This window comes from Mustela putorius, unplaced genomic scaffold (genome assembly GCF_011764305.1).
Source record: "Mustela putorius furo isolate JIRA1106 unplaced genomic scaffold, ASM1176430v1.1 tig00003834_pilon_pilon_pilon, whole genome shotgun sequence".
Taxonomy (NCBI): Eukaryota; Metazoa; Chordata; class Mammalia; order Carnivora; family Mustelidae; genus Mustela; species Mustela putorius.
In genome coordinates this window covers 120,458,969-120,484,485 of record NW_025421987.1, presented here as the reverse complement: position 1 = coordinate 120,484,485, position 25,517 = coordinate 120,458,969, and the positions used below count along the sequence as shown (strand labels likewise).

At 35.1% G+C, this 25,517-nt stretch overlaps 1 protein-coding gene across 6 annotated transcripts in view; it reads left to right on the top strand.

The window, feature by feature from the left end:
- Positions 1–24,903, top strand: part of NGLY1 (N-glycanase 1) — a 56,327-nt gene extending 31,424 nt beyond the window's left edge. For 4 of the 6 annotated variants that reach the window (XM_004754343.3, XM_045088979.1, XM_013057177.2 and 1 more), the window contains 8 exons: positions 3,042–3,264; positions 5,795–5,916; positions 6,920–7,065; positions 9,302–9,412; positions 10,673–10,837; positions 14,654–14,839; positions 21,695–21,872; positions 22,242–24,903. In XM_004754343.3, coding sequence (XP_004754400.1) covers positions 3,042–3,264; positions 5,795–5,916; positions 6,920–7,065; positions 9,302–9,412; positions 10,673–10,837; positions 14,654–14,839; positions 21,695–21,872; positions 22,242–22,417 — 1,307 coding nt within the window. In that variant the 3' untranslated portion in view covers positions 22,418–24,903. Of the gene's footprint in view, positions 1–3,041; positions 3,265–5,794; positions 5,917–6,608; positions 6,731–6,919; positions 7,066–9,301; positions 9,413–10,672; positions 10,838–14,653; positions 14,840–21,694; positions 21,873–22,241 lie in introns of all 6 variants that reach the window. The other 2 variants (XM_004754344.3, XM_004754345.3) reach the window with 2 other exon arrangements.
- Positions 24,904–25,517: the final 614 nt, after the last annotated feature.

The window sequence follows — 25,517 nt, the reverse complement described above, 5'->3', positions numbered from 1 at the left end:
TACATGTTGTTTGCAGTTGCTGAGTACATTTGATGTGACAAGGCATTGTGTATGCTTAAGGAAAATGTCAAGGAGGACGGAACAGTCTTTGAAGGGAAATGCTTTAAAGTACCTGCTGGCCATTATCTGGACCAGGTGAAAATGTAGGCCTGGAGTACACTTTAGGGTGATAGGTAAATCTGTGCAAGTAAAGGAGATTTCCCAGAATGAAAAGACAAGGGGAAAAGGAGAGATTGCAAAGATTCTAGAAAACAGGGCAGTACTAGCCACATATAGGTATTTATATTTAAATTAAGCTTTAAAAAATCAAAAGTCCAGTTCTTTACCTACAGTCAACACATTTTAAGTACACATTAACCACAAGTGACTAGTGGCCTTGCATTTTTAAAAAGATTACTCTGCTTTAGGCACTTAATGGAGAAAAAGGACGGCAGTGCTGTATTTCTGAAGTTCATTTGGAATCTAATACAAACTTTCATATTATATGAGAAAAGCTAAACTCTCCCTGCCAGTCAGTCCTATACCTCTTCTGTAGGTAACAGCTATTACCGTGTGATATGTTCCTTTTCATACCTTCTCCTATGTATTTACACACATAGTTACCTGCAAAAATAGTTTCAGTTGTGTGGGTTTACATAAAATTTATCATCCCATGTATCTTCAGTTTCTTGGTGTTTTTCATTTACTAACTTGTCTTAGAAACCTTTTGAACCCTCCATAGTGTTCTATAGTATGCATTTACTAATGTTTATATAGTTCCCTGTTGCTAGACATTGAGACTGTTTACCATTTTTCTCTATTCTGAATGCTCCTGCAGTGAGAATTCTTGCAAAGCATGCCTTGTGGTGTATATGCACAAGTGTTTCTCTGAGATAAATACAGAAGTATCAGGGGTGTGTGACTTAACACTATAAAGGGTCCTATCAAACAAATTGTCTTTCAGTTTACATCAGAAGTACCGAAAGTACTTATTTCTACTTAATGGAATTATTGGACTTCTTTTATATAAACTTTGAACTTTTCTAATGGGCTTGCTAATATTCTTACCAATTTATAGAAATTCTTTATATATTCTGGATACTTTGTTAGATGTATTACATTTTTTTTTTCTCCCAGTGTTGTTTTCTGTTTGTTTGTTTTTTTAAGATTTTATTTATTTGACAGAGAGACACGAGAGAGGGAACACAAGCAGGGGGCAGTGGCAGAGGGAGAAGCAGGCTTCTTGCCGAGGAGGGAGCCTGATGCTGAGCTTGATCCCAGGACTCTGGGATCATGACCTGAGCTGAAGGCAGACACCCCTTTCCTGGTGTTCTTTAATTTCATTTAGTGTATCTTTTGAAATTCATAAGCTATAACTTTTAATTTAAGAAAGCTTATTCTTTCCCATTATTGATTTCACAGTCTACATCTTGCTTAAGAAGGCCCTTCCCTACCACAGTCATTAACATATTCTTCTGTGACTTCTGTTAGCTTTCTAGTATTCCTTCTCTCAATATAGAATTGATATATTGTCCCCAAATTATTGAGTGAACAGTCATCTTCTTAGAACTAGTTTGAAAGGCTAACTTTATTAGATAGCATGTATCACTTAGAAATCTTTTAGGAATCAGGGCATCTCGGTGACTCAGTGGGTTAAGCCTCTGTCTTCAGCTGAAGTCATGTTCTCAGGATCCTGGTATCAAGGGCTCTCTGCTTAGCAGGGAGTGTGCTTCCCCCTCTCTCTCTGCCTGCCTCTGTCTACTTGTCATCTCTGTCCTCTCTGTCAAATAAATAAATAAAATCTTTAAAAAAAGAAAAAAAGATCTTTTGGGAATCATTCTTTTGTTTTAGTGATCTGCTTTTTGTTTTTCACCAATATCACAGTATTGTAATTATTAAAATTTTGTAATGTGCTTTGACATTACTAAATGAATTTATTATATTCTTAGCCAAATTTTATGAAAATTTATTTTATAAATTTATTTTATAAATTCTTAAATAAATTTTTTATATTTTTAAATAAATTTTTTAAATTAAATACTTTATAAATTATCTTATAATTGGGTTTACATTAGATTACAGGTTAATTTGTAGAGGAGTAACAACTTTGGAGTATTGTTTTCCCATCCAGGAACATAATATATTTCTAGCTTTTATATTCTCTAGTTTTTTTCCTAATACAGTTTTCTCATTTTGAACGATATCAAACAAATGGAGTATAACTATAGAAATAGAGTATAATGTATCAAACACCTGTGACCAGCATTAAACTTTACTAGATCTTCACATTATGCCATATAGTACCTTCATATGTATGTTTTATGATCACTTCTTAATAATAAAACTTGAAAGAGATGAGGACTCCTGTATGTGTCTCCTATATATTCTTTTCTCCTCTCCTTCTCTTCTTACCCAAGGTACCATAGTCTTGAATGTGGTTAAGAGACATTTTTTATTTTGACAAATAGGTACAATTTTATATAATATAGGCTGTACTTACTTGCCAGGGTTGTTGTATACTGTGTGGACATTGTTGTGCCTCTGGTGATTTATGGTGAATATTCACAGATGGATTATACTGTATAGTTGAAGCACTGCTAGAAAAGCTGATAGGTTGAATTTTTAAGGTGTCTGGAATTCTGTGCTTTCTGCTAGTGATTTTGTTATTGTTTCTTGTTTACTTGTATATATACCTGATAACAAGTTGAATGTAGTTCTTTTTAAATGTTTTAAAATTAAACTGATTTCTTAACCTCCCTGTGTTTCAAGATCAACTACACATTGACCACAGTTCCCTGAAAGGTTGCTGTGTTCAGTTCACTTGTTAGTGCATGATGTTGATTAGAGGTTACAGAGTGGTAAATGTCCTGCCCCTGTAAATGTATAGTGTATTTGGTTCACAATATGCTGACAATTCTTTTCTTGCATCATATTTGAGAAAACCTTTTAGATCTTCTTATATTTTCATTTATTTTGGCTCCATATTTGAGAATAAAGTATGTATGTGTGTTTTTAGTTTTTATCAGCTTTAGATCTTACTTGGCTCTGTTTTAACTTCTCAGGTACTAATGTAAGTGATGAGGATTTTCTTCTGCTGGAGCTTTTACACTGGTTTAAGGAAGAATTTTTTCAATGGGTCAATGACATTTTGTGCAGCAAATGTGGAGGCCAGACTAAGTCTAGAGGTGAATCACTATTCCCCAATGATGATGAGATGAAGTGGGGTGCAAACAGAGTAGAAGATCATTACTGCAGTGCATGCCAGTTCAGCAATCGATTCCCAAGGTGGGTGTCCACGGGACAGTAAAGTTAGATTCCATTATTCTTTAATGGAATGGTTAGAAAAGAATTTTTGTTGAATGAACTCTTCAATTATTAGAAATACATTCCTCTAGGGCAGAGGTCAGCAAGCTGTGGCTGACAGGTTAAACCCAGCCCACATCCTATTTTTATAAATAAAGTTTTATTGAAACACATTTATGCTGATTTATGTATTTATGATCTATAACTCTTTACATTCCAGTGGCAGGGTTGAATACTGGCAGCAGAGGCCATATGGCCTGCAAAGTCTAAAGTAATTACTGCCTTTTTATAGGAAATGTATGTTTATTCTTGCTCTGGAATATAAATTGAGTATAGTCTTAGCACTTCTAATGTAACTTTTGTATTAATCTTTATTTATATAACTTCAACTTTCTGATAATTTTAATAATGATTGATAGCACATAAAAATAACACTAGCAACATTAATAATAATACTGATAAATTGTGACACTAAAGACAATGCTGTACTTAAAATAATCATCAGATGGTAATGTGGAAGGTAGAAGTATAATACCATCTTGCTGTTTTCTTTTTAACAACAGAATTTTGTTTTAATCAGGTGCCTCCCCTGCTCAACCTAACATATCCTCATTACCTAAATTTTAAACTAAAGAAGTTTGAACTTTTCAGTTAACTTTTTTCATCCTTTAATTCACAAGCCTCTTACCAGTATTTTTTTAAATTGACAATACTCAAAAATGTTGATTGTATCACTGGTCAGGGAAAGATACTAAGTATTTGAAATCCCTGTTTTTGGAGCTTAAGGACTCAGTTGTATCCTAACTAGGAACCAGCCCTGTGGAATATACAGAATCTAGTATCTGTGAATGACATAAAATTAATTCAGGTTATTTCTTCAGTCAGCATACATTTGCACAGGTACTTTGCAAAGATTGGAAGGTAAAAAATAATAATTAAATCTCTTTCCTCATAAACTTTTCTAGGCCGTTAGATATAAACTGATAATGATATAAGAATCATACAGTGTATGTTCTTTTTGGTGAGTGTGGTCTGGTTTCTTTTACTCAGCATAATAATTTTGAGATTCATCCATGTTATCCTTACATATCCCTGTAGAGGGGCACAGGCTAACAAAAATATTTACTGTTTTCCTTTCTACTTGTTTGCTTGTTAACTGTTAATTTGTTGACGTTAATTTGTTTAACTATGTATAGAGTTGGGATGATGAACGCTATTAATTCTAGGCTAAGCTGATCATTCAACTGATACAAGTAGTATATAGAAGAGGCATAGGATACTCTAATTCTGTGGTTATTACTTCTTCATATAAATTTACATCTTTTTTCAATTACTTAACTACTTAATTTTAAATTCATTTAATTTAGCTAGTTTAAACAGCAGCGTCTACGTAAGACAAACTTGTCATGGTCGAGCCAGTTTATTCACGTAATGGCTTCCTTCCACAAGCTCACGGCCAGCATCTCTACTCAGCTAGGGACCATTTCTTGTTTAGTTTTATCAACCAAGATCCTTCTCAACACAGTATGCAAAGTTTGGTGTTCTCCAATTTATGATAATTTGATAATTGGAGTACCTTTTTAAAACATCTTTCAAAAAACAACTTCCAAATTAGCAAGCACCTTTAAGGAGTTAAGAAGGGGGGGGGGGAATCAATCAAAAATATCATTAGAGGGATGCCTAGGTGGCTCAGTTGGTTTAGAGGGATGCCTGGTGGCTCAGTTGGTTTAAGTGTCTGCCTTTGGCTCAAGTCATGATCCCAGAGTCCTGGGATCACGTCCTGAACTGAGTTCCTTCCTTAGCAGGGAGCCTGCTTCTCCCTCTGCCTGCTGCTCCCCCTGCTTGTGTGCTCGCTCGCTTGCTTTCTCTCTCTCTGACAAATAAAGTCAAAAAAAAAAAAAATCATTAGACAGAAAAGTAGTACTTTAAGTAGAATTGAGTTCAACTTCATTTTTAAAATTTTTATTAAGTTGTTTACCTTTTACATGCATGAGCTAATTATATCACTTACTAGAATAATATCAATGCTTTAAGCAGATTTTCTAGAGAATCTCTTCCTATCCAAATCTAATCTGCCCTTCAAGGCCCAGTTTAAATACAAGCTGTCCTCCCAACCACTCTCACATAAGACTCAATCCGACCTAATATATGGTTTTGTCACATTCTGCCATGTATTAGTTTTTGTGTTAATTTCTTCTTCCTCTAAGGCCTGTAAACTCCTTGAAGGCTGTACCACTGTTTAATCATTTTCATTAAAGCTTCTATTAACATAATTAACAAAAGTAACAAAAAAGCTTCTGTTAACAATAATCATATATTCTTGGCTCTATAATCACTGTCTAAGAATGTGAAATTAAACTAATACAATATTGTATTTCAAATATATTTCAATTAAAATAATTTTTAAAAATATAAAATAAATATTACTGTTTAGCACAGAGGTAATAAAAAATGTTTAAAATTCTTGATGTTGTTAATGAATCAAAGCTTTTTTATGATTATTTTAAAACAGATATAATAACCCTGAGAAACTTTTGGAAACAAGATGTGGACGGTGTGGCGAGTGGGCCAATTGTTTTACACTGTGCTGCCGAGCCTTAGGGTTTGAAGCTCGCTATGTTTGGGATTACACAGGTACAAAACGTGGTGTGAGCAGAGCAATAGGGCTGTGCAGACTTCAAGATTGGGTTTATAGTTTGGGCTCATCATTTTCTATCTGTTACTCTCTGGCCTTGTCATTCTGAGTTTCCATTTGCCTTCTGTAAAATAAGAATATCAACCTCGAGTTTTTTGTGGGGAATCTCAAGATTTTTGTAGTCCACTTACATTTTGCTGGGCACTTTAAACGTGACAATATAAACAAACAGTTTACCATGACACTTTAAATAATGCTTTTTCTGTATGAATAATAACATGTAATATGCTCTAGAAATCTTTGTTTTGATAGCAATTAGTGTAAAAGGTGTAGTAATCTTAAATCTCAGTATACAAAAAAAGGTAATAAAAACCATGTGAAATTTTTATTGTCCTTCTTTAGAAATGACTGTTCTCATCTACATATTTAAAAGTTGTTTCCCTTGTCAGAATTTTACTTGTGTTTCTGTTGTTTTTTAGGATAAAAGGAAACCTTCACTTAAGAATTACTGTTCTCTTACAATCAAATATAGAACATCAGTAACCAGAGATCCTTTGTTAGACCTCCTACTGGTTTGGGTCTTACAGGGCAAAAGAGACTGCAGTTTCAAAAGTGTCATTAGCTCCTTCATATTAGCAAAGACTGAGCCTGATATTTTTGATGCCATTGTTCAATATATTCACCTTTTTAGAGTTAGAGCTCACATTATTTTTAATTAAGCTTAAAACTGACCGCATTAAAGGACATAGTCCAAAAACATTTTTAAGGATTTCAAAGAGACAAAAAAATTTAAACAAATATGCTAAGAGTCCTGTGTGCCACAAAATGCTCAGACCTAATAACTAAAATTTAGACCCTTACAAATTCTTCTGTGATCCTTTAGAGTTTGTGGATAGTTGTTGGAAATCATTCTGGTTTTATAAACTTAACTTTCATTTCCTTTCTTTCTTTCTTTCTTTCTTTTTTTTTTTTCTTTCTGTTGCTCTCTTGTCTCTTGAGTAGACCATGTCTGGACAGAAGTCTATTCTCCTTCTCAGCAGCGGTGGCTGCACTGTGACGCCTGTGAAGATGTCTGTGATAAGCCACTCCTTTATGAAATTGGGTGGGGCAAGAAGCTTTCCTATGTCATTGCATTTTCTAAGGATGAGGTAAGGCATAAGCACAAAAATTATATTCTGAGAATGAAATATTTCTTTTGTTGGACAGCCTTTGAAGGTATAATTGACATATAAGAACCAGCTTATATTGAAAATAAGTAATTTAATAAATTTTGTCATTTGTATACACCCATGAAATTACCTTTATAGTCAAGATAGTGAATTTACAGGGCGCCTGGGTGGCTCAGTGGGTTAGGCCTCTGCCTTCAGCTCAGGTCATGATCTCAGGGTCCTGGGATCAGCTCCCTGCTTAGCAGGGAACCTGCTTCCCCCTCTCTCTCTGCCTGCCTCTCTGCTTACTTGTGATCTCTCTCTCTGTGTCAAATAAATAAAATCTTTGGAAAAAAAAAAAAAAGCTAGGGAACTTGCTCACTATCCCTGTTAAGTTTCCGTATCTCCTTTTTTATCCCTCCTTCTTACCCCTCTCTAGGCAACCATGCGTCTGCTTTCTTTCACTATATAGGAATCTGCATTTCCAGAGTTTTATATACAATGGAATCATACAGTGTATGTTCTTTTTGGTGAGCGTGGTCTGGTTTCTTTTACTCAGCATAATTTTGAGATTCATCCATGTTATCCTTACATATCAATAATTTATTATTTGGGGGCACCTGGGTGGTTCAGTCAGGTAAGCCTCTGCTTTTGAGTCAAGTCATAATCTCAGGGTCCTGGGATAGAGCCCCGTGTCCAGCTCCCTGCTCAGTGGAGAGCCGGCTTCTCCCCTTCTCGCTCCCCTTCACCTCCCTAACTCATGTTCTCTCTTGCTCACTCCACTCCCTGTCTCTCAAAAAGAATTTTAAAAGTCATTAAAAAATTTTTTATTACTGAATATTCCATTGTATGCATGCATCATAGTTTGTTTATCCATTCACCTCTTGATGGGCATTTGGGTAATTTCCAGTTTTTTACTATTTCTATTTCAAATAAAGTTGCTGTAAACACTTATGCACAAGTCTTTATAAAGCCATATGCTGTCTTTTCTCTTTGGTAAATGCCTAGAAGTAGAATGACTGGATCATATGGTAGGTGTATGTTTAACTTTTTAAGAAACTGCTAAACTTAAAAAAGAAAGAAAGGAATGAAGGAAGGAGGAAAAAGAAACTGCTAAACTCTTTTCCAAAGTCACATGCCATATCATATTCTCACCAGCAGGATGTGAGAGTTCCCAGTTTCTCTATATGCTTGCTAACTTCTATATCCTTAGTATGGTCATCTGGTTTTGGGTTTTTTTTGTTGTTGTTGTTGTTTTAATTTTAGCCTTCTTAATAGATGTGAGGTGGTAATCTCATTGTGGTTTTCATCTGCATTTCCCTAATGACATAATACTGAGTATCTTCTTATGTGCTAATTTGCCATGTGTAGTCTTCTTTGCCCATTTTTAAAAAATTGGATTGTTCATTTCCTTATTGTTGAATTTTGAGAATTCTTCATATATTCTGCATACAAGTCATTTTCCAGATAGATGCTTTGCAAAGATTTTCTCCTTGTTATTGGTGTGTCTTTTCATTCTGTCTGTACTATTGAAGAGACATAATTGATAACAGCCAGTTAATCAATTTGTTCTTTCAGGGATTGTGCTTTTTTTCTTTTAAATGGGGTATAACAGACATATAGTTGCATTTGTACAACATAATGATTCAGTATTCATATAGACGGTGAAATGATGGGTTGTGCTTTTTGATGTATCTAAGAAATTTTTGCATAGCCCAAGCCACAATGATTTTATCCTGTGTCTTCTTTTGAAAGTTTTATATTTTCAGTTTTACATTTGGGTCTGTCATTTATTTTGAGTTAATTTTTGTATATAGTCCACTGTGTGGGTTGAAATTCATTGTTTCCCCTTAGAATAACAAGTTGCCCTAGCATCATTTGTTGAAAATGTTCTCTTTTTTCCATTAAATTTTCTTTGTACCTTCGTCACAAACTAGTTCTTTAATGTAAATTTAATACAATAAAAATGAAACAAGGTTTTATTTGTCTAATTTTATGAAATCAACTTTGTAAATAAGTTTTAAAAAACTAAATGTTCTGGAAATCTCATTTTATCACAGGCTTTCCTGAAAGTGTACCTCTTAGAAAAAAAGCATGTATTTTTTTAATAGGTTTTAAAATTTAAACAAAGGATAGCATTTTTAAAAACTATTTAAGAATTATATACATTCTTGGTAGTTAGCAAATTAAGGTTCATGGTTGTATTCTTGTTAAATACTGTATTCTGTAATTTGAGGTGGTTGATGTCACTTGGCGATATTCTTGTAAACATGATGAGGTAATCTCCAGAAGAACTGAGGTTAAAGAAGAATTACTTCGAGAAACTATTAATGGACTTAATAAACAGGTATGAGCACTTGGCATTTTTGAGAGGACATTTAAAGTTTTTATAGAATCAGGAATGGCCAGTTTTTAACCCATTGAAACTCTGAGAGTAGCAGCATTATTTTGCAAGCAAAAATATTCTAATATGTTAAATGGTTTTTTGTTCATTGAAAACTTTGAGGTCTTGTTTGAAATATCATGGCTTTTTTGTGTATTCAGTTATCATAACATCTCTTACCAAAGTTTAGTGAAACAAAATTTCAGTGTATATAATACTAGACATAAAAAGTATGTTTTTATTTTTCAAAGAAATTGTGTCTTAAATATAATTATAACATTTCTCCAAGAATGGAAATTTTTGAAAGAAGGCACAGGAAATTGTTAACAGTGACTCTTCTGGAAAAAGGCACTAGAGGTTAAAAAAGGAAGATTCAGATTTTATTTAATATCCCTTTGGTAGTATTGAAATTTTTTACTATTATACATGTGTGGGGTTTTTTATGATTTAAAAGCCAAACCACTAATTTTGCTTCTGGCAAGCAGTTAGGATAGGGCAGATCCCCTTAACTCAGTGATTGAGTTTCAAGGTGAAGTGTCTTTGGGTCTGTTTGTAATTTCACCTTCTAATGTACGGCCCTTGAGCCTCTCACCTTGAAAGGCTTTGAACTCCAACTGATTTAGTCCACCATACTGTGATAATGTAAAAATTTGCTGTGTTTTTCAGCACGTAAAATATCGTTTCATGGTTGCTTTCTCACCCTCTTTGGCTCAGACCAGTTAATAATTGGCAAATGCCTGGAAGGGAAGGAAGTGGAGTATGTTCAGTTGACCACAATTCATTTCTTTCTTTGGGATCTTAGCTTGTTTAGCTCTGGTTACCTTGGTAGCTTTCTGTTGTATTTAAACAGGTGTTTGTACATGTGTGCCTGCATATAATGTTTTGTCCAGCTTTTGCTACCTTTCCTTGGTAGGATAGTTGGTCTGACACAGCTAGTCTGTCATAGCTGGAAGCAGAAGTTGCTACCTCCATTTTAAAATCTAGGACAATAAAGGTCATAAAGAGTTGGCTATGGATGTCCAATTATTTCTTTACACAAAATTTGTAAAATTATTTTAAGTTTTCCACATTGTCTTACATTCCAAATAACTACATGTGAACAAAAAGTTGGTTATGTCTTTCAAGATCCCATTAAAATACAAATGTTTTATGTATATTCTTACTTAGAGGCAGACCTCTACATTTCTCTAATCTTAATGACTTCTTTTAAAATATGAATTACAGAGGCAAATATCTCTGTCAGAAAACAGAAGAAAAGAACTTCTCCAGAGGATTATTGTGGAGCTTGTTGAATTTATATCTCCCAAAACCCCTAAACCTGGAGAACTTGGTGGAAGAATATCTGGGTCAGTGGCTTGGAGAGTAGCCCGTGGTGAAATGGGTCTAGAGGTATTTAATTCTAATCTTCTCTATTGCTTCCAGTACTATGCTCTTTGCTTATAGAAAAATGCACTGAGCATGACCTTTTTTTTTTTTTTTTAAAGATTTTATTTATTCATTTGGTAGAGCACAAGCAAGGGGAGCTGCAGACAGAGGGAGAGGGAGAAGCAGGCTCTCTGCTGAGCAGGGAACCTAAGCAGGGCTCTATCCCAGGACCCTGGGATCATGACCTGAACCAAAGGCAGACATTTAACCTGCTGAGCCACCCAGGTGCCCCAGGCCACGACCTTCCAATGAACTTTTAGAGTAATTATTGAACAACACAAACATTTGAAAGAACCAGTAATTGATTGGCATAGTATATCCACATGCAGTAGTTAGCAAGGCATTTTTTTTTTAGCAAGGCATTTTAAAATAACATTTTTCTATGTTAGTTTTCAGTAGAGTGTAACTGTTACTGATGTAACGTACAGAAAAATTCACAAATTATAAATGTAGAGCTTACCAGATTTTCACATTGAGCACCCACATAACCACCAACCAGCCTGGGGAATAGACCACCAGAATCCAAGGAATAACCATCCGTTCCCTCCAGTCACTTCTGCCACCACTAAGAATAACCATTATTGTGGTTTCTAACATAATAGATTAGTATTGCCTGTTATTGTGCTTTATGTAACTGGAATTGTACCATACATACTCATATGAATACTTTTTTTCTCAACATTATTTTATGAAATTCAAACTTGATGCTGCAGTTTTTTTTTACTGCTTTTTTATGGCACGTTTATTCTCATTGCTCTGTAATATTCCATTGTATAAATGTAATTTATCCATGCCACCTTTGGTGGATATTTGGGCTGTTTCTGGGTTTTGACTGTTAAAAATCGTACTGCTGTAGACGATTTATACACATTTTACGTGAATGTATTTATCCATTTGAGTTAGGTGTGTACCTAGGAGCGGAATTGCTAGGTAGGTATCTGAGTAGGAGCTAGGAGTGTGTTCAGCCTTGGTGGATACTGCCAAGCAGCTTTCCCCAGCAGTTTTGCCAGTTTACACTCTCACCAGCAGTGTATGAGAATTTTCCACATCTTTACCTGTAGTTGATATTGTCTTTTTCATTTTAGCAGCCCTGGTAGTATGTAGTAGTAGTATATTACGATATTACTTTGCATTTTGGTGATGACTAATGAAGTTGAATGCCTGTTCTTTAAATTTTGGATCTCCTCTTTTGGGAAATGCCTGTTCAAGTTTTTCAAAATAAGATTTTATACGTTTTAGAGAAACTTGTTTACCTGTTTTCATGTATATATATACATACACATATAGTACGTGAGAAAAATAATAAACCTGGGTAATTCAGTGGATTAAAGTGTTTATTTCTTGTATACTTATTATATACATCTCATATTAGCTAGAAATTATCATCTCTGGTGTGATTATTATTGTCAAATTTATATTAAGACATTATGTCTTGATTAATGACCCAAAATTAAATAATGAACAGAGGAAATATGCCTATATTAGGGGCTAGGTGAAAAACAATGTGCTCTGTAATGGATATTAAGGAAGTACAGTAGACCTATCCCTTGCCCTTAGGGAATTCAGAGTCGATCACTACTGAGTATTTTGTATAAATGTCTAAGAAGATATGTAATGAAAAATGCTTAGATGGAAAATAACCCTTCACTGTATCATATCAGAATTCCAAATAAATTAGTTTTTATATCTGCTTTTTCTGAATTTGCCATTGTTGCCGCTCATTTCTCCAATAAAAAAATGTGTCCAAAATGGGTGAATTATCCCCAGTAAACTTTATGTTTGCTTTTTAATTTATTTCATCATCTTTAAGAGACAGTTGAAAGTGTTGGTTCAGCCACAGAATTACAAGATCTAAATTCAACAGATAATTCAAATCACTGCTGATGCAGTGCAAGTTACAAGTTTAAATCTAAATGAAGCCAGTTTAAAAGAGCTAATTTAATTCACAGCTGTGTTCAGTTTAAATAAAACATCGATATTAGGTCTTCATTCTTTTTTCTTTTTATGGACGGATATGCTTCCTCTTGTATGGCATGTAAGTTGATTAAACTTTAAAAATATGAATTGGGTCATATGCCCAGATTGTCTTCCCTTTTGAAATTTCTTTTTAAATTTACCAGTTACTGGAGATCATTACAGACATGGATTTAAAAAATCATTTTCCTCTTTAGAAGTAGATATTTATTTTAAAAGTAAATTGAAAGGCAGCTATGCTCACCACTATACCACCAACACTTTAAAAGTAAATTGAATAATGAAAAATGTTAGTCTTAAAAAATGATGAAACTGTACCTTGAAATCATTTGGAAAAAGAAGGAAACGGTGATATTATTTCTGGAGAGAAAAGTTTTATCTTAATCTTAGATTTAAAAGATTTTATGAGGGCTACCTGGCAGGCTGTGTCAGTTGAGCATCCAACTCTTGATTTCTGTTCAGGCCATGATATCAAGCTCCACATCAGGCTCTGCCTCAGTGCAGAGTGTGTTTGTCCCTCTCCCTCTGCTCCTCCCACCACCTACTTGCTCTCTCTAATAAAAAAATAAAATCGGGGCGCCTGGGTGGCTCAGTGGGTTAAAGCCTCTGCCTTTTGCTCAGGTCATGATTCCAGGGTCCTGGGATCGAGCCCCACATCGGGCTCTCTGCTCAGCAGGGAGCCTGCTTCCTCCTCTCTCTCTGCCTGCCTCTCTGCCTACTTGTGATCTCTGTCAAATAAACAAAATCTTTTAAAAAAATAAAATCTTTTAAAAAACAGAAGATTTTGTGAAATATTAATGTTATTCTTACTCCAGATTATTCAGTTGCATATATGATTATGTTCAGTAGCATAAATATTTATATTTTCCCTTTGGTAATTAATTATCCTTTTTAATGAATAGATAATGCTACTTTTAAACTTTATTTCCATTTGGTTTATGTTAGTACCCTAAAATACGTTTATTAAGGTTTTATTTATTTATCTGACAGAAAGATAGCACAAGTAGGCAGAGTGGCAGACAGAGGGAGAGGGAGAAGCAGGCTCTCCACCAAGAAGGGAGCCCGATGCGGGACTTGATCCCACATTGGGATCATGACCTGAGCCAAAGGCAGCCATCCAACTGACTGAGCCACCCAGGTGCCCCAGTACCCTAAAATATGTTTGATAAAGAGGAAAAGAACTGGGAAGTTTTGTTACACACTTGGTCATTCATGATTATAAATCATTTTCTAAAAAGCTGCTTTTTTTCTTTACCTGTTTGACAGTAATATCACAGTTTCCACTAGGGAAATATCTTTTTCATACATTTAATGTTACTATTTTAATAATGCTGACAGTGATGTATATATACACACACACACTTCTTTTGTTTCTAAGATGTTTTATATTCTGCTTTTGAATATAAAAGCATTTGAAGTTTTCTTGTACATTTGAAGCTTTCTTATTGTTTAATACCTAGCACCCAATGTTGCTTTAAGTTGAGGCCAGAAGGATGAGAAAGAACCAAGTATATGGAGAGTAGAAAGAAGAATATGTGTCAGGGATCTGAGCTGGAAGTACCTGGATGGACCTTTTTGAGGAGCTATTGGAAGAGTAACTTGAGATTGATTGGAGAAGTAAGTAGGGAATAGATCATTTAGAGTCCTAGTATAAAGGTTTGGAGTTTAAGTACAGTAGAAGTTGTAGGAGTGAGTTAAGCAAGAAGGTGACATATCCTAATTTACCCCAATTTCTAGGAAATCACGTTCATTACTATGTGGAGTCTTCCATTATTTTGAAAAGTAATTCTGCTTTCTTTTTTTAAGAGAAAAGAAACCCTGTTCATTCCCTCTGAAAATGAGAAGATTTCGAAACAATTCCACCTTTGTTATAATATTGTGAAAGATTGTTATGTCCGAGTTTCAAATAATAATCAAACCATTTCCGGATGGGAGCATGGTGTGTGGAAAATGGAATCCATATTCAGAAAAGTTGAAACAGACTGGAACATGGTAATTTCATGCATGAGATTGTTTAAAAACTTTGTCATTGTTTAAACAAATGTAGACTGTTTCAGTGAAAACTGTGTATGTAAAGTGAAAACTGATCTATCAAAAAAACTGTGTATGTAAAGTGAAAACTGATATATGAAAATTTTAATAATACTCAAACCTGTAAAAGAAAATCCTCCCAACGTTTAATTAAAAGTCCCTAAGAAATTTGTGCATTTGTATCAAGGAAGTATCCATTTTCATTAAAGAGGCTGAAATTAATTCATTCATGGGGAAAAATAAATGTATGGCCAACTCATGACTAATTTTTGCATGAGTGTATAAAATATAGTGTTATTTAATTCCTTGATAGGTACTTATTGATTACCTACTAAAGCAGGCTACTGGGGACTCTAACATTTAATCTGAAGTCCCAAGAGTTAACCATTTAACACACTTTCATGTAATAAGAATGCAGATGATTGAGCAGCAATATTGGTTATTTCTTCTCCATGCCCTAAAAAATAAAGGTATAGATGCTAGGACTAGTAGTTTACTTATATCAACCTGCATTGTCGTCACAGACTATCTGTTACAAGTAGAAGCCTTGCCTTTAAACTGCCCTCCCCTTAGATAGACACCAAAAATGAACACAAAATTATGCATATGACCTCAGTACATCAAACCATATTATTGATAGATTTTTCATAGGAGTTCATCAACCTAAAGGGAGCTTTTAAAGTTGACTGCCCAAGATTTTTGAGTTGGAAGGGAAGTTTCTCATTTGTAAGACACATTGGCTAGATTTAAAAAGTGAGTCATGGTTTAACAGCTGCTAGCGTTTATGCTTATCACTGTTCTAGGCATTGAATACAGAAGACATACAGAGATAGGATCCCTGCCTTTTTTTCCAGTCATGTTTTTGTTCTAAAATTTACCTTGGTGCTTATATTGGTGATCTTTTTGTATTAAACTAAGAATAGTTTACAACATTATTATAATTGTAGGTTTAGGAATTTTCTTCTTGAGTTGAAGACCATAAAAAATAGAAGAAGATCAAATTGACAATTTTAAGATGTCTGTATCTGTAATTGACAATATAGTTGATGAGAGCGGATGAACTTCTCAGGAAGACTATCCTTATCCCAAAGATTGTTCTGAACAGAAAGCTGGATAGGATAGACATGTTATGTATCCAAGGACTAAGCTACCCTTCTGAAACTAATGAAAGAGTATGCCCTTCTCCCTCACCAGCAGCGTTAATGGAGAAAGTTAATGGAGAAAATAATGACTTTGTGCAGAAAATTTGGTGTGATGAGAAACAGGTCGATTCTATGTAATATTTCTTCTGTCTTACTCATTTGTTCATCAGCAAACATTTATTGAATGCCTGTTAATATCAGGCATTGTCTCAGCTACATGGGTAAAAAGATAAAGATACAGTGTCTACCCTCACAGTCTAACAGGGGAAGCCGAAGCATAAACAGCCATCTTACCCATGATGCAGAATGCTATAATAAGGATATCAACACATTGCTATGGAAACACCGAGGAGGGAGTAATTAGCTCTGGCTGTGGGAGTTGGGGAAAGCTCCACAGAGCAAGCTACATTTGAGCTGGACACTGAAGGATGAGTAGGTGTTCATGAAGCAAGGGAACAGCAGGGGAAAGGCATGGAGTACAGGGCATGTTTTGGAGTTCTCTAAATAGACCATTGTAGCCAGAGGGTGTATTTATAAGTAAGATTTAAATATTGTAAATGAGATGTGGAGGCCATTAAATAAAAAACAGACTCCCACTCAATTAAAGCTTATGCCTTGATGTACCTATACAGAGGATATCACTTTTAAAACTCGCGTGAATCTGTTTCAAGTTATAATATGAAGAAAATATGAAAATGTTCATTACACTTCCAGAGTCTGATAACTTAGAAGTAATATATTGCCATTGAAACATTGAATTTTCTACCTAAGTCAGTATTTTTAGTTTTGTATTAGCATGTTCCCAATTAGAGATTCTCTAGCTCCACTAAATAGAAGAAGCCTATTTCCCACCACACCTTTCCTCAGTAACCTCCAGCATGGAATCCTTACAGATAATAAGCAGCTTGCCCTCAGATATTTAGAACAGATTCTTACTGTCTCAGAGTTAGCCTCCCAGGAATGTGGAGACTTATAAGTGTTACTATTTGGCAGATACACAGTTCAGTGATGTCTAATTTGGAAGGAATATAAAAAGCTGAATCAAAAAGACCACTATATCTTTTAGGAGGCAAGTGATAACACCTTGATAAAAGTGTTAATAGGTTCCTAATTAGTCTTCCGGGATCTCACAGTTGTTTTCCATGCTGTTAAGCCAGAAAAGCATTTCCCAAACCCCAGTCATTACTGAGTGCTCGTAGAGTAAGAAAGAGCTCAAGTCTCTTCTGAGCCTGGCCTCTGCTTTCTTCTCTGGCCTTGCCTTGCACCATGCTATCCCTTTGCTCTGCGATGCAGTTGGACTGCCCTTCTGCCTTCTGCACAGAGCCCTTTTACTTTCTTTTGTGTTAGATTCACTTATTCCTTTGTTTGGAACTGAGTGTAAGCCTCACTCCCTGTAGTCCCAGCTAACTGGATCCATTTCCCCCTTTATTTATTCACTGTTCATGTACCTCTCCTTCATGACATTTATTTAACAAATTTGTGTAAGAATAGATTATTTGTCTCTGTCCTACCAGAATTGTAAACATTCTCAAAGAAAAGGCTTTGTCTTTTTCTACTCACTTGTACTTTCAGTATGCATATATCTAGCATAGTGCCTGATAAATGTTTAGTAAAGATTAGTGAATGTAAGAAAAATGTTTGAATGCATATGGCATAAATTCTATACCACCCTCAGACTCTGTAAGACTGTGTAGACTGTCAAAGATGCTCTGTCTTCATTCAGACGATCCCTTGGCATGTTCTTAAGTACTTTGCATTTTTGTAAAATATCATCTTTGTCACTAGAGTCACTTTAGCACTTTTTGGTGCATGGCATTATGTCAAGAATTGATCATTTAGTCATTCAGTAAACGTGCATTTTCAGACATTGTGTTTGGCACTTAGATTGTAATGATAAATTAGGAGTCAAGCCTCAAGGTGAGCATAGACTAATGAAGGAGAAAGACATGTGGGCCAGTTGTTTAGATTAGTGAGATAAGTCCTAGAAGAATATGGGTTTGTTTGTGACTCTAAGGGAAAGAAGACAGAAGGAAGAGCCACTGTGCCTTCTTGAGTCAGAGATGATGACCTTGCAGAGGAAGTAATACCTGAGTAGGCTTTTGGAGAAGGAGGCAAAGGCAGAGTTTCTCAGTGTAGAGAGAGGATATAGAGATGTAGCATGTGCAAAAGCACTGGGGTGAGAAACACCTGGTATATTCAGGGAAGAGTAAGTTGTAGGGAATATGGGGAAGAAGAATGGGAAGTGAGACTAGAGAGGTGAACAGTGGACAGGTCCCAAGGACTTTGATTACCTTGCAGTTATGTAACAGGAAACCATGAAAGATTTCAGGCAAGAGAAGGACATGCTCACACTAATGATCCAGAGATAATTACAGAGGCTGCAGATAAAAAAAAAAATAAGCATAGTACAGAAAGATGTAAATACAGTGGGGACAGTGAGTAATGTTTGATTGCAGTGATAAAAAGGAATAACCAAAAATAAGAATCATGAGCAATACCAGTTTACCAGCATCAAATTAAAATCAATTGAAATGCAACTTGTTTCATTAGATATGTGTAGGAATATGTGCAGAGTGTCTGCTGCACAGTAAACTTAATTAAGCTAATCTCTTTTTTTTTTTAACTAGAGTTAATCTTAACAGGCTAAGCAGAAAAATCATTTTAAGAGCAGAGCAAAGAACAGCTTCAACAGTGCAGTACAAACCAAACTTCCAGAAAACCATAGCAGTGGACAGAAGAGCCTGGCATATAGTGATCAGAAAATCTTTAAGTGAGAATCTTCTGTAGACTGTGAAAAACGTAGAGCATAAAGAAGCTCACATGCAAATTGTTCTGTTTTGAAAATAGTGGTCACAGCCATAACCCAAAGGATAAGTTTCTGTTGTGTCCCTTGTTAGTGGCATAGCTGAGACCTTAAGCCTTACACAGACTGGTCTTATTCTCACCCACACATTGTGATCTGCCTGTACTGTATGCCTTAAACTTGCCAAAAAACGGGCAAGGATGGGTCACTAGAGGGAAGGGCTGGCATACTGTATAGATTTCAGGTCTATAGGGGTAAAGTCTGTGACTTCTGATTTTACTCTTCCTTTTGCTAAAGTAAGGTAGCTCTTGGTAGTCCCCAGAACTGAAAAACCAAGCATGTAGAGCTGCACACAGTAAATGATACCAATGAATTAAAAAGCTGACCGGCAAAAATTTGTCTACAATAACTCAAGAAAGTGAGGAACATCTAATAGTAAAAAAAAAAAAAGTAGTTTTTTTTTCTCTAGACCAAACAATTGAATATTAAAAGCTTGTAAAATATTTTTTCTCCTAAATTAATTATAATTACCGGTTCTGTTGCTATTACACATAGAAAGGACTATAATTAAAAAAAAACAGTAATATAAAAATCTTACTGTTTGGGTAAATTTCAGTTATCAAACTGAGTATACATGTTCTTGATAACTTCCACCTCTAAAAACACTGGGTTAAAATTAGTTGGGTAGAATAGTACAGACGGAATATATTGTAAGAAAAAGATGACTTGAATTTTCAATATCAATAGAGTTTGTTTTATTTCCATATACTGTTTCTTTAGCCTGAGAGACCTTTTATTTGCTCACAATGTGTTTGAATGTTTATTTAAGCATTTAAGAATTCTGTGATGAATTCTATCCTATCCTTTAGTTTTTTAGAGTCTTAAAAGCTGATGCCTTTATGACTGAAAAATGTATGTTTTAGAATAAGCAATTCTCTCAGACATGTTCAACAGCTATTATAAACCTTGTTATGACAGTTTAAACCTCAGTTGTGGCCTGGTGGCCGTGTGGTATAACTAAGACAATTCTGAGGGTAAGCTAGGAATTTGAAATTAACCTGACTTGAATCTGTCGGATTTTATACCCACACTTTCGGTGGGGAGGGGATCATTTGAAACCACTGAGCTCTTAAAAAAGACACAAGAGATAAAAAAAAGCATACACTGAGACCTAAATCTAAGTGTATTTGTCTTAAGATTTCTTTTCCCCAGTCTTTGTTTTTTTCAACCACCTTTCTTCCAATAACCCTACTATTTGGCTCATCTTTTACAGCTAATCCCCTTTACTATCCACACCCTTGAAGTAGTAATTATAGGTAATCCATAGATGGCCAATAGTTTAGGATAGATGGAACCAGTGACCACTGGTCAATAGCCCCAGGTTCTCCTCACAGACAGGTGTAGGAGGAGCACTGCAGTAGGAATACATGGACATTAGAGGAGGTTATAGTGAGGTTGCCCTGAACTTGAACAGTTGACACTTCCATACATCTAGGTGTGCCATCCCATACAATCTAGTCTAAAGAGTTTAAATCATTTTCCTTGGGGAGTGATTGTTTTTAATTGTTGATAATCTCTGGCTCACTGATTCTAAAAACTTTCCAATTAAATTAGCTGACATATTTAGCCTGGATGAAGAACGATAGGTTGTAGAGTACCAGTAGAATACTAGCAGTGATTGATTTTTTTTTACTTGATGACTAAAAACAGGTAGTAGGACATTTCCATGGGAGATGTGTTTGTCCTGAGAAGTAAGTTAGAGGTTTCTAAAAGAATAGGTTGTGTATGCAGACTTTTAATACTTAAGTACTATTTATTAAATCCATATGAATCCCAAGCCTGTGCTTACAGAAAATGGGTGATTTGGTTAAGATCATACCAAGTTCATCTGATATAAGTTACATTTGGGTGGAGAATTATTGGCAGTTCACAGTGGGGTGAAATTCTGTGAAGGACTGAAAGCTGAGAGTTTGGATTTAAAGCTCTAGCCAGTTACTTACTGTACATTCTAAACTATGCAAATGTAGGAAGGAAGTGGGCTTTTAAAAACGTTAATTAGGCAGTTGGAGAGAGATGAGCATTAAGTCATGACTATAGTGGTAAGTATGGTATAAATGAGGACAGGTCTTTTTTTGAGACTTACTTCAAAGAACTGCATGAGTTACTGTGTGAGTTTGAGCATGAGGGATAAGTGAATAAAGAGTCAGATTCTTAGGGGTTTGAGCCTGGGTGAAGGAAGTGTTAGTGTTCACATGCACATTTTCTAGAATGTGGATGAAACTATGAGAGAAGATGAGCTGGAAGCAGCCAGTAAACTTGGATGCCTTAAACAGTATACATTTAAAGTGATAAGGGTCTCTGATAGTGAAGGAATGGGAGCATACTTTGTGGAGGCACAGCATGAATACTACATTTTAAACCATTACTTAAGAATGACTCAGTTGCTTTCTTGACTTGGATAGCCCATCCAGCTCTGGGAAAGCTTATCTGAAAATCCAGACTTAGAAAAGAAGACGAAGAAAAATTGCATTTAAAAGGATTCTTCATTTTCAGCAGGACTCATCATCAAGTTCATATCAAATAGCTGGACTTAACTAATTTAAAAGAAAATAAGATTTACTAAAATTTGGTTAACATCTACCCTATTTAGGGCTATACTTATTGGAGCACCTGTATCCCAAGTATCTTTCTTCTGGAACAAAATACACTATAGGGAAAATTGCTGATAAAATGCAAAATGTTAACAGTGAAAATCTCCTCAGTGGGGAAGAAATTAGGTCTTTATTAATCATGACAGTAAGACTGACTATATGTGTTCTCTACACTATTTTATTCTTAATGACAATTCTTTGTTCTCTTCCTCCTTTGTAGGTGTATTTAGCCCGAAGGGAAGGATCATCTTATGCTTATATTTCCTGGAAGTTGGAGTGTGGGTCAGTTGGCCTAAAAGTAGATAGCGTTTCCATTAGAACAAATAGTCAAACCTTTCAGACTGGAACAATACAGTGGAAATTGCGATCTGAAGCAGTTCAAGTAGAACTGTCAGGCGGTAAGCATTTGAATGGAGAATTAATCATGATGAGTATATTTAACACTCTGAAGAATAATGGTACTTATTTGAGCTTTTCATACCCAAGAGTCATTCATATAACTGCAGAAAAAAAAAATTAAAATTAAAACCTGTATAACCTCATTCTAATAGAACTGTTTTATGTTTTTATTGTGAAACACAAATGGATGAAGAAAAGTCATTTCTTTGTTTCAAAGGACATATTTCCTCCATAAGGAATTTGTATTTATTTTTTTAAGAGTTGATTTTACCTACAGGTTAGATAGAAAATATGTATTCCAAAACTATCTCTTTATATTCTTTAAGTTACTAAAAGCGAAGTGTTAATTATTTTTTTTCCTCCAACAGACAAAACTCTTCGCTCCTATCATGATTTTTCTGGTGCCACTGAAGTTATTTTGGAAGCAGAATTAAGCAGAGGAGATGGTGTTGTTGCTTGGCAACATACCCAGCTGTTTAGACAAAGCTTAAATGACCATGAAGAAAATTGTTTGGAGATAATTATAAAATTCAGTGACCTTTGAGAACCTGAACATTATAGAAAAGCTGGCAATAATCAAGGACTTACCATGTTCTAAAGTAGTCTGTTGGTTCAGTGCATGCTTAGTTGGCAATTTACTACCCTCTGCTAGCATATTTCTTTTGCTGGCTATCCATCATGTACCCCTCATGAAAATATATCTTTATACTATGGACCATAATGAAACCTTGAATCAAAAGCTCCCTTCCATATGTGACTGTAATTTGAAGTAAAGTCTTACTGCCTCAATATGAGATTTTAATTTAAAACTGTAAGTATAATTTTAAAAGTAAAATGAAGGTATTCATGATGAAATGCTATTCATGATTATGATATAATCTTAAGCTAATAATAGTAATATGATGGTTTTTGATCAGCCATTAATTTCTTCATAAGTAATTAGATTTCCCAAGATTTTTAATTTTTAATAAATGTGAAAGTATAGTATCTCATGAGTTATAATGCATGAACATTTTTATGATTGTAAATACATAGGTATTTAAGAAATAAAATGAATTATTTTGCCTTATATCATTTAGTGTTTACTTTGGCTAAATAAGAATCTTTATTAAAGGTATGCTAAATATTGAAAACTGTTGGAATAGACGAATGTTAGGAAAACATTTAACATTGACTGTGTATATTCAGAAATTCATTATAAATCCATGTGTGGACATTTCAGAATATGCTTTACTTTTGAGTTTACTTTTGAGTATTTCTATCTACCTCATTGAATAAAGATCTGTTCCTGTCTTTGAAACTATGTAACTAGATTCTGCAGTATATGCTCATCAAGAGTTTTTGGTGTGTCCATATAACCTCCCCAGTTGAATTTAGTGAACATTTAAGTGTTTGTGTTCAAGCATTGTGATACCACTGAAGGAGGCAAAGGTTAGAAGGACACAGTTCCTGTACTCTCACTCTTTGTAATGTTCTGCAAAGTGAGTTCTTAACTCTTCATACAAAAAAAGTACATTCTGAGAGATTCTTATCCTGTGTAACTCCATAGGATATTCATGTGCATTTAAAAAAAAAAAAAAGATGCACTAAGATGCTGAACAAAATTCTTATATTTGTCTTTTAATTATAGTCAAACTGTTGATCAGTTTCTTGCTAAAAAGTTACATTTCAAAAAAATTTTCCTGCATCTAAAGGTATGCATCTTAATATTAAAAAGGCTTCTGGAATTCTCCTGCATTAATCATAGCTTCATATAGTGGCCAAATACATAAAATTGGAGAGCCTTGACTCTACGTGTCTTGAGGTATCTGGTATTGACACAGGAGTATTGTGATTGAGCAGGTGGCCCAACCTTCTTAACCTCATGAGAAAACCTAGAGATTGGCAAGCATAAAGATGTAAGAAAAATGTCAATCTCAACTGAATGTACCTTATCTGTGAAAAGAGTACATTCTAATTTTTACTGTGGCTGTAAGCAGAAAAATGGAGTTCAAATGTCTTATTTTTATAGATGTGAAATGTTGAAAAGGAAAAGTGGTTCACGCTTTTCTTACGTGTATTCCATGAGAGTCTCAACCCCAAGGGTACCCAATACATAATAATAGATATTTTATTATACAGAAAATGTTGGCAATAGTACAGAAATCACGGAGCAAAGCAATTCTTGGTAATGTATAAAGCTAAGTGACAGTAAACTGGTAAGGCCAAATTGGCAAGGAAGGGCTGATAGGAGAGCCAGCCTCAAACCGACACTTGTGTCAAAGCACAGTTTGTGTAGCCGTCCTCTGGGATCCTCTCGCTTAGAGGAGTACATGGTGTGCTGTGCTGTGACTGACTGCCAGGGCAGGGCGGGCGTAACTGCACCACCTTCTGGAAACAGGCTCTGTCTGGTTGAGTAGCTTTCTACTGCCATTGCTCATTGTTTAAAAAGGCTGTTTACTCTGGCTTCAGTTCAGGTCCCATCGTGGTAATTTTACAGCCTGCTTTCTGTTACAGTGAGTTTGGGTAGAGAGTGGTTTAAAAAAGGACTTGTGCTGGAATTCACATTCTCAAGACGAACAAGAAGCTTACAACTGATAAAATTGTGAATTTTATCAGTTTGCAAAGAAAAGAAGTGCCTCATGTTGAAGGAGGGTTAGAGAACCATTTATCATGGACTTTTGGAATAGGAAGCATTGTTGGTGATCATTTCACCCTGAATCCTCACTTCCCACTGAGGAAACTCAAACCCAGAGAAGTTAAATGACCTATGTAAACAATGAGTTGCTGTTTTAGTGAGTGTTTCATGAATATAGATACTTCTATAGGAATGTTCAAGTTGAGGTGTTAAAATTGATATTAGAATCAATGATTTTTTCTACCTATAGGTAAGCTTTCCTAGAGAACAAATCTACTGTAATTTGATGATGGATTGTCTAGATACGGTTGCTTTGGTGTTGATGTGATAATTTTTTAAAGACTTTTTTTTCCTCTGTAACAATAAATTGTATGTTGATTTTATAGTCCAAGTGAATACACTCTTCTAAGCTAGTAACTGACTCAGGTGGTATTCCTTCCTTAAACACTTTTGGGGGAAAAAGAATAAGAATAAAGCAACACAAGTCATGATTGGTTTTACCCCACTTAGCCTGTATTACAGTCACATTTTTGTATGGACCAAAACAGTGCTTTATTTCTGATAAAAGATTTAGAATGGGGGCGCCTGGGTGGCTCAGTGGGTTAAAGCCTCTGCCTTTGGCTCAGGTCATGATCCCAGGGTCTTGGGATCGAGCCCCACATCAGGCTCTCTGCTCAGTGAGGAGCCTGCTTTTCCCTCTCTCTCTCTCTCTCTCTCTGCCTGCTCTCTGCCTACTTGTGATCTCTGCTTATCAAATAATAAATCTTAAAAAAAAAAAAAAAAGATTTCCTCTAGATTTAGAATGGACCTGAGCTAATAATGGTCACCTTTGTAGCGTCTAATGAATGCCCATGACTTTGGTGTCTCATTCGATCTTAGTGACCTCTATGTATTTTGAAACTGAGAGGCTAAGAGGAGCCAGCAGTATTTCATTGCCATTCCCTGTCATTATAACACCACAAGTAAATACAGATTCAGAAGTTCAGAACTTTCTCTCTTCTCTTAATTTGCTAAAGACTTGCTCTGA